The 9,643-nt window shown below is 45.5% G+C and overlaps 1 protein-coding gene across 2 annotated transcripts in view; it reads left to right on the top strand.

Moving 5' to 3' along the window:
- The window catches only part of EEIG1 (estrogen-induced osteoclastogenesis regulator 1), a 45,220-nt gene that overhangs the window by 29,677 nt on the left and 5,900 nt on the right, over positions 1-9,643 (top strand). For both annotated transcript variants that reach the window (XM_073314712.1, XM_073314713.1), the window contains 7 exons: positions 2,378-2,494; positions 3,063-3,109; positions 5,341-5,495; positions 7,036-7,140; positions 7,469-7,658; positions 7,860-7,981; positions 9,226-9,295. In XM_073314712.1, coding sequence (XP_073170813.1) covers positions 2,378-2,494; positions 3,063-3,109; positions 5,341-5,495; positions 7,036-7,140; positions 7,469-7,658; positions 7,860-7,981; positions 9,226-9,295 — 806 coding nt within the window. The remainder of the gene's footprint in view (positions 1-2,377; positions 2,495-3,062; positions 3,110-5,340; positions 5,496-7,035; positions 7,141-7,468; positions 7,659-7,859; positions 7,982-9,225; positions 9,296-9,643) is intronic.

Raw genomic sequence — 9,643 nt, forward strand, 5'->3', positions numbered from 1 at the left:
AAAATTCCTGGCCCCAGTGTGCTGTGTAAAGCTTTGCATCAGTTTATACCCCTGCAGTCATGGGGACCAGTCAGCTGTCTTCTGAGGGAGGGGGCCTGGGGTTTGTGCATCGGATGGTAGGGGGGGTTGCAGTTGGTCCGCCCCTGGAGGAGGGTGGTGTGTAATGGTATCTTATTGGTGTATTCATGATTGTGAGCCCAAATCCCCCATTCTGGGGTACATCAGTATTTTAAACAATACTGCTAGCTGCTCCTCTCAACCTTATGGTCCCCACTAGTGTTTACTTTGACCAGCAGGGAGCCTGGGGTTTACTCTAACCTACTGACATGTGTCAAAACTACATCTGCCTTGTCCACACTAAGATTTTACCAGGTTATTCGCTAGGAAGTGGTGGTAGGAGCTGGCCATGTGTTAGCAAAGACAAGGCCTTGGTCTTGGAGCTACTTAGCATTGGAGCCTTGTTGTTCTCTCGGCCCTGAAACTATTACCTGTTCAGCTGGGCGTTGATTCGTAGCCTCGTGTAGTAAGAGCACTGGGAGAATACACTTTACCCCACTTTCTCTTTTCTCTCTGCCCCTGCAGCCCCCTTGGAGGGGTTGGTGGGGAAAAAGGAAGTGTCACGGTCCTCTTGCCTTCTCCTTAGTCTCTTGACCATCAGTTAAGTCCCAATCTCCCTTCTGGTCCCTTGCTCATTCTTATGCAGGCACATCCCAGCTGTTTAGAACTTGGCTTCCTCTGTTTCAAATACAAAATTCATACAGTAGCCATTAACTGATTTACAGTGGCACTCTCTAATCCCCTGTCAGCTTCCAAGAGTGACAGGATGAAATCCCAAACGCCATTAGCATGGTGCTGACCCAGGCCCATAATTCACTGATCCAAGACGTTCTAGTAGGGCAGACCTGAATTTTGCTGCCCTATCCTGGGTTGCAAATGGAACATTGGTTTAAAAAATTGTCAGGGGAAAAAATACTGATGAACTTGAGTCATCCTTGTGATTCAAACAGCAGAAGGAATAGCATTGTTCCTTTCGAGTGTTGAACTGCTGGCCAGCATGGGAGGTTGGAGTTTTTGCTTGCCAAGAGGTAAGAGTCAGATAAAAACAGGGGAATTCTAAACTGAGCCCTACTCAACTGTTTTCAGTTTCAGAAAAAACCCACAAGATCAGAAAATGTTACCTTCAATGCTGCCAGATAGCTTTCTTTGTAATTAAGGTCTGTGCTCCCTCCTAAGAGAACCTCAATGACACCAGACCTGTATTGCAGTGTATGTTGTAACAACTTATCCTGCATTCCCTGTGAGAGAGTGGGGCCTACCCACTGAAGAGCGCCAAGCTTTTCTCTCCTCGCTGTGGGGCTGGTTAACTTGCTCAAACGCGGGGAAAGGGTAGAAACGGCAGCTGGTTCTGATTGATTAGGCTGAATGGGTCAAGGAGAAAACTTATCACCAGAAAGTGCAGAGAACATGAACAGTCCTGTTGGCTTCTTTGATTGATCATCTAGGTAGGGGAGTCAGTGTTCATCATAAATCTTTAAAGGACTAGGAGTGCAGAGTAACATGACTGCTGCTTTTTGATTCAGGTTCTTGTATGTTGTAACATGTATCTGATTTTGCTTCCTATCTGCTCTGCTTGTAGTTTGTTTTGCATTCTCACTCACCTGTGTCCTTTTCTTCTCTAGTTTATTAAAAGAACTAAGATTTAGAGAGACACTAATTAAAAATCTCCTGAAACATTCCCTTTCCTTCCTGTCTCTCAAACTTTCTGTTGGCTGGCTAACTACTAGGGGTGTGAGGGAAACGCTGTTCCAGGTGCACCCCATCAAAATGGCTAAGCTCTAGGGCATACACCAGAGGGTGTCTGGGGTTTACTGCATTGCCAAAGGGATTATAACTGGATATCTACAACTAAAGTGACTTCTGGCTTGCTTTTCTGATGGTCTCATTCTTGTTTCTCAGAAACAATGTGTCAGTTTCATCTACAACAATACCCTTTCATCTCTTGGCTTGCAGGCTCCAGTGCATTCTGGGATGTCCTAGTACAAAGAGTACCTTCTTATGTTTGTGTACGTGATTGTTTTTTCCACATCATTGACCCAGAGCCTTCCACGTCCTTGGTTATGCAGCAACCACAGGCTGGTTAACGCTGTCCTCACCAGAACTACCGTTGTGTTTCCTTGCTCCATACACGGGCTTCCTGCGGCTCAGAAATGTTCACCTAAGATCGTGACTAGAGTAGATGCTGACATGTAACCACAGCTACACCGTGGTCTGCATAGGCATCTGCCGTGTACCACAAACCCATTCTCTTCCTTAGTGCATCACATGCAGAACAATCTCTTTATTGAGCTTTTTTTTCCCTGTTTTCTCTTGGCCACAGCTGGGTTTTGCTGATCTGAATCTGGCAGAATTTGCTGGCTCTGGATTCACTGTCCGATGCTGCTTGCTGGAAGGATATGATACCAAGAACACCCGGCAGGATAACTCCATCCTAAAGGTGCATAGTCAGTGTCCGCGTGGGAGGGATCCTAGAGTTTGGTGCATTCTTCAGAAATCCCGCCTGAATTTGTAGTACAGGATTTTGTTCCCAGCCCTCCCACTTGCGTCCTCATGGGCAGGGATCTTTAGCAGACAAGCCCCTTACCAAAGCTAGACTGGAGACAGACAAGCAGTTGCTCACTTCCATAGAGAGCAGTCACTGATATGTACAGAGATACAGTTAAACAACAGCATTCCCATAACATCCTGTATCTGCGGATAAAACATGAGCAGGCCGAAAGTCTTGAGTGCACCATTAGCAACATCTTTCTGAGCAGGAGGTGCTGATACATCTTGGATATAGTGATACGAGTGGCTTAAAATAATACTCCGCTGTGTCCCTCAAACTTACTTTTGTGCTGGATGGAAAGGCAGTCCAGCTGATCCAAAGTACTGTGCAGGCTCCTGATTCCTAGATCCCCCTCCCCCAGTATCACAGGACCCAATGCTGATATCCCCATTGATCACTGACTAGTTGGGTGGAACTGGCAGTTCCTAATGACCTGTATCATTTCTATCTCCCATAGGTCACAATTGGAATGTCCCTGCTCTCTGGGGACCCCTGCTTCAAGACGTGAGTTGCTGCATCGTCTTCCACTACTACGGAACCTGTTACATTTGATGGGGTTTTGGACACACAGCTGTTCCCTGAAGGGTGGGGCTATCTACCCTGAGCTGGCCTAGATCCCTGGTAGAGCCCAGTGACGTACAAACATGATCATGTGCATCTTCTCCATAGATCACCTAGGCAATTTTATAAACCAGTAAACTTCCCCAAAAGTACAGTAGAGAAAAAGCTTATAATTAGAATGCAGAAGTCCAGATTCCCATCCCCAGCTCTGCCAAAGACTCTGTGTGACAGGCAGTTCACGTATTTTCTTTGTGCTTGTTTACCCATCTGTAAAGTGGAGAAAACATTTGTCTTACAGAGGTGTTTGTAAAGCATTTTTAGATATACAGATAGAAGGTGTTATACAAGTACAAGGTCACTTTTTGACTTCTTAGAACTGCCAGTTAGTGGTATCTACTACTTACATTTAAAAAATTCTGATTGGATTAAGGGATTAATGGTAACAGCTATAAATGAACAGGTGAGATGAGCCATGAAAGGAGACCTGTGAGAGACTTTCCGAAGTGTGCTCCCATTTTGGCTTCTTTGCTGCTTTGTGATGGAGAAAAGAAGCATAATTTTTTTAAAAAAATTTGGTTTTTAACCTTAAAAAATATCAAGAATGTAGTCTTGATTTCTGTCCACCCCCCTCCCCGACCGGCTTTGTTGAAGGACTTTTTTTTTTAAGGCAGGTGGTGATGGGAAGTGGTCCCAGGTCTGTGCTGTGATCTGTTTGTACACCTTAACTGAAGATACCCTTTCCGCCCGTGCTAGGCATTGGAGACTGTTAGCAACAAACCCCAGCTCTCGATATGAGCTGTACCGTTCTGTCGTTTTGTGAGCAGTAGTAACCAATCTTGAGGCATTGGAGAGAGATTTCACTATAGAAAACAAGGTCTCTGAGAGCCGCAAAATAATTGTGGTATGAGATCCTGACATTGTTTTGCAGTATTTGCATAGTGACGTCATGATAATGCCTGAAGACAGTGAATCAAAACCACCACAAATATATTACACTATAATGTTGAAAACTCCTGACTGGGCTATATGTGCATCTCTTGGCGACTGTTCAACAAAATAACTATTTTTTTACTTCTGCTGAATGTTTCTTGGAGTTTACACATAACTTTTGCCTCTATAGTAATGTCCGTTACAGATGTGACTTTAACAACATATTTATATGGGCAAAAGCCCTAGTGTAGTTGGATTTATGCTTGCAAACATTTGCTGGTATAGCTTATTTTGTTAGGGGAACTGGTATAAACTGTACCTGTAAAAGCGCTTTTCTACTGATATAAGCTGTATCTAGACTAAGAGGATTCACCCCCTTTCCCAAATGCGCTTTTTTGATGGGGGGAGGGGATTCCAAAGATTTTAGTGGACAGTTCTCGTGTCCTGTGTTTTAAAAAGGATGTTGAAAAATTGGAGAGGACATGGGAGAACCAAAAAAAACCCCTTACAGTGAGAGAATAAAGAAGTGCAATCTGTTCAGTTTATCTAAAACATTGTGGAGCTGAATTGATTATAGAGTATAAGTGACCTTGTAGGGAAAAAATGCTGACTACCGAAGGGCTAGTTCAGAAAGGCATAACAAGAACCAGTGGCTCGAAGTTAAAGCCAAATTCAGATTAGGCTCACACTTTTAGTAGTGAGGGTGATTAGCCACTGGAACAAACTTATCAAGGGAAGTGATGGATTCTCTGTCTGGATCTCTTCAAATCAAGATGCCTTTTGGAAGATATGCCTGAGTCAGTCACAAGTTATTGGACTTAATCCAGGAATAACTGAGTGAAATTCTCTGGCTTCCGTTATGCCAGAGGTCGGACTGAATGAATTTTATGGTTCCTTTTGGCCTTAAAATCTATAAAATAGTCCTGAGTTGGCTTTTTTTTAAGTGACCAGTTGAGAGGACAAAAGACTTTTTTTTTTTTTTTAATCACTTGTCAAGTAGTAATTTTGCTAGTTCTCTGGCCACTGTAGTCTTCTAAACTAGACAAAGACCTGAATTTCTAATGTAAAAAAATAGCAGAAAAGCAAAGGTTTTGCTGTGTTCCCTACTTGCAGAACTCCTTACAGGCTTGCATCCTTCCCCACAAAGAAGCAAGAAGGGAGTGGCCCCCTTTGTCGGTCACCTCCTCAAGCTGCCAGTTCTGCTTAGGTAATTTGTGTCACGTCCTGTCTTTTGGCTATTGCAGGCCTCCTTCCACAGCCAAATCTATCACCATCCCGGGACAGGACTCCTCCCTGCAGTTGACCTGTAAGGGCGAGGGGACGACCAGTAGCATCAGCAGCTCAGCCACTTTTGGAGCAGTGCGCCCGGCCAAGTCGAGACCCACCATTCTCAATCCAGGTACAGGCCCTCTGTGCTCAGGACTGATACAGCACTTTGTTGTTCCAGGATTCCATTAAGCTTACTGCAGCGCTTGGAAGGTTAACGGATCTGTGCATTGCACGCTCTCCCTCACCCGTCCTAGTGTCTTCGCTAACTAAGAAACCTGTAAGACTCTCTCTTAAATGTAGCTGAGCAGCGGGAACATGAAAGTGCAGCACGTGTATTTCTGTTAACAGAGGAGATACACATTCAGGCAGTCCCTGCAATGGCTTTATCTTGCAGTCCTCTCTAAGGTGCCCATCACTGTGATTCCTCCTGTATTCAGTGACACTGTTCACCCCTCCGCTTTTAGGTTTGCTTAGGCTGATGTTTAGAAAATTTCCTGCGCAGCTTTTAGTGCTTCAGGGTCTGAGATCTAATGGCCTCATTCCGCCTGCTGAAGCAGAGTTCCTAGACTTCCATTTTTCAAGGACATTGCAGCCTCCCCTGGCTCCCCTCTTTAAAGTGATTGGGCTCCAAATATACCATGGCCGATCACATAGTGCACCAAAATCTGGAGCTACCCAGTTCACCTCCGTGGGTGAGAAAAGGGTAAATGAGGGTCTTTATAAAACCTGGCATACGTGTTTACCCAGGAGACCAAAAAGGCTCCTTATAGCCCTTTCACACGCAGGCGGAGATGGGGAAATCGGGAAATTCAGAGGGGACGCCAACTCTTCAGGCCACATTCAGAGGTGATGTAATGATGGTGAAACTCACCCTTATGAGGGTAGAAGAGCGGGGGGTTATAGTAGTAAGAAAAGCAGCTAACAGGAAGGAGTCCTTCCCCTTCCTTGTTTTATATCTTACATCTGTCCTCCATTAGCCTCCCCCTTGGGCTGAGTTCCAGTCTGAGCTTTACCATCATCTGACTCAGACCCCACATCCGACTTGTACCTGTGTATATGAGGGAAGGATGGATTCAGAGCCTTAACTGGCAATCCACCTCGCTCTTGTCAGCCTGTCACAAACTCGGTACATTTCCCTACCTGTTGAGGATCCTCCCGCATCTGTGTTGGAGCTTTGAGAATCCTGCCCCTTTTGGTTTTTGTACCACCCTCTGTCACTCTTCACTTGAAAAGTCCTGTATTATGGCCTTCACCGTACTCCACACGCTGCTGTTGGTCTGAGTAGTGAAGAGCCTATAAATAGCACCTGATCTCTTGCATGGTGTGCACCAAGCTGGCTTAATATTTTTCAAAGCTGTCTTTTACTTATGAAATAGCTTCAGACGTGACCTGTCATCTCCGTGGGCTTGAGGGATTGGAGATCCCTGGTAACTCCAGAGTTGGGCACCCCATCAGCCACTGGAATGGGTGACTACTGACACAGCCTCTCACTGCTTCTGTCATCAATGGTCCCTGGCAGCTTCTAGCTCCGTGCAAGTCAGTGCAGAGCAACAAGTGTGCACCCTTCCAGCCTTCCCTGGCCCTAGTGCAACAACGTCCCCATCCAGTCTTTCTGTGGGAAGTGGTGAGCTGGCTGGCTGAGAGATAATGAGTGCTCCGTTGTTTGACAGGTGTTCCAGAGGAACCAGACCAGAATCTGTCTAGTCCAGAGGAAGTATTCCACTCAGGGCATTCACGGAACTCCAGCTATGCCAGCCAGCAGTCCAAAATCTCCGGTAATTGTTGACCTGCTGAACTTTGGCATCAGTGCCCAGGAAGGCGCAGGTCTTCAGATCTCCAAATCTGTTTTTCTGTGGCACTCTCCTCCTTTGAGAGTGATTCACAGCCACGCCTCTGACCTCCAGCTGCTCCTGAGCCTGCCTTCTGAACTCCCAGTTTTGTGATGACTGCAGATCTGATCTGATCTGTGTAATCCTCTGCCTTTGTGGACTAAGGTTCCTTTCCTCCTCAGTGAAATGTCCCTGCCCTGACTGGAGACTTGGCTATTTGCACTGTGTTGCTGTGGGATGGTAGGTTTGGTTTGTAATGAGTCTCTATCCACAGGTTATAGTACGGAGCACTCTCGCTCCTCCAGTATGTCTGATTTGACCCACCGCCGGAATACGTCCAGCAGCAGCAGCGCCTCTGGGGGGCTCAGTATGACAGTGGAGTGTCCTGAAGGAGAACGGGACCACAAACTAGACAAGCCACCTCGCCCCCCAAGACCAAACATCCTTTTGGATAGATCATCCCGGTAGGTACAGTGTAAAGATGATATCTCTGTGGATGGGGGAAGGCCTAGAAACAAAGGATCCTTCACTCTTCCTTTACCTTTATGGCCTCAGATTTGCTGTTGCTATAATCTGAAAGGAAGAGGCTATAGCTAAAGGACACAGACATCACTGCAGCCTGTGACCCTAGGGGCTGAATCTGTTTTGTTTTTTTCCCCTCCCAGAAGGAAAAAGGATTCAGTGGAGAGTCACCCAACGTGGGTGGTTGATACTAGGATTGATGCTGACGACATAGTGGAGAAAATTATGCAGAGTCAGGATTTCTCAGACGTCAGCAATACTGAAGGTGAGATTAATACGAGGCGCAGAGGGGAGACTTGCTGCTCCTCTTCCAGCCTTAGCGACATTCATCAACCTCTCTAATCCCAGCTCTGGCATCACCCGATATTGCCTCCCACGCCCCTGTAATTTGCTGTTAGTACTTGCTTGAAGTTTCAGTGGCAGATACCTTAAAGGGACCCCACTGATGTGAAAACTGCATTTCCTTCTGAAAACAGTATGTACCCGCTACTGTTACAAGTAACTGCAGCGGTGAGGCTGGAGGCAAACAGTCCTTCTCTTTTCCATGTTTACTTTTGACAGCACTTCATGTGTAGTCAGTTTCTCTGCTCTGCTGCTCAGTTGGATCACCCTCCTGCATAGGTCTGGGGGCAGCTCCTGGGCATGCTTTTTCCCATGCTGTGCAAGAGGGTGTTTGCCAGTAGCAGCAGCGGAAGCAGGGTAGGTGTGTGCACAGAGAGGGGAAGGAGGGGTTTAAACATACTGGCACTCGGGCCTGACCAGAAGACCCTTAAGAATACTGCAGAGGAGGAAAAAAGCCTTATCAATCTTTTTAAAGGAATTGAAACCAATGTTTTTAAAAATTGGTCAGTTTAGGGAAAATTTCAAATAGTCCTCTTTTAAAATAAATGCTTTTTTTAAACTAATTTTCTTACCTGTTATACAAACCACAGCTTAGATTTACTAGAACTCAAAACTTTAATCTAATTTGGTGTTCATTATTCACACAGTTCACGGTGTGCGTTTGTCAGCTTGGATGATTAAAAAGGAGTTATCGTGCTTCATTAATGAATTTGCACTTCACTCTCTGTGGGAAAACTAGACAGAACAGGGTACCTCCATAGTGGTGTAATGATATTGCAAATGCTGCAGGGGAATGTTTTTGTCTTTGTTTGAGTTTTTAAAATCATATTAAGGACTCCTTAATTCATGACGTGGTTTAGAAGTTTATAAAAACCCAACCTAGCCATCAAAACCATATTCATTAAAATTTGTTTTTAAAAGTTTACTCTTCCAAAGTCTGATTTGCCCCAGGGGTCTTTCATAAAGCAACGAGGAGAGGGAGTTCCACGAAGCTTCACAACCATCAGAGCAAGAGTGTAAACTCACCCACGCTCACAGAAATGGAAAGAAAATGGATTTTTTTTCCCTTGTTGAGCATTGTGTAACATGGACCAGAGGGAACATCTGGGGATGGTCAGGAAGGACTGTGGATTTTACTGTCTTGTCTTCCTCTTCTCCTATCCGCAGACAGTAACCTGAGGTTGTTTGTGAGCAGAGATGGCACAACTACACTGAGTGGGATTCAGCTGGGAAACAGGTATGACTCCTGAAAGGTTGGTGGACACTGGGGCTCGGTAAAGATAGGTAAGCTTGTTCTTTGTGTTTAGGAGACTTTCACCTCACCTCAGTAGAGATTTCTGAAGATTGTGTGATACATGATGGCTTTGTTCCCACATTAATACTCTTGGGATCCCTTTAGTCACAGGATGCAGCTGTGCTTGTGTGTATTCAGAGCTCAGCAGAAGCTTGACTAGGGTATTTGATCTTGGCTGCTAGAATGGGGACAGAGGGAAGGTGTGCAAAAGTACAGAACAGTCCAGGGTTAGTCTATCTTTCTCTGCTTTCAAAGCCTGGTCAAGGCAGGCAACTTTGTTGTCCCCTACTG

This window comes from Lepidochelys kempii, chromosome 16 (genome assembly GCF_965140265.1).
Source record: "Lepidochelys kempii isolate rLepKem1 chromosome 16, rLepKem1.hap2, whole genome shotgun sequence".
In the NCBI taxonomy this organism is placed as follows: domain Eukaryota; kingdom Metazoa; phylum Chordata; order Testudines; family Cheloniidae; genus Lepidochelys; species Lepidochelys kempii.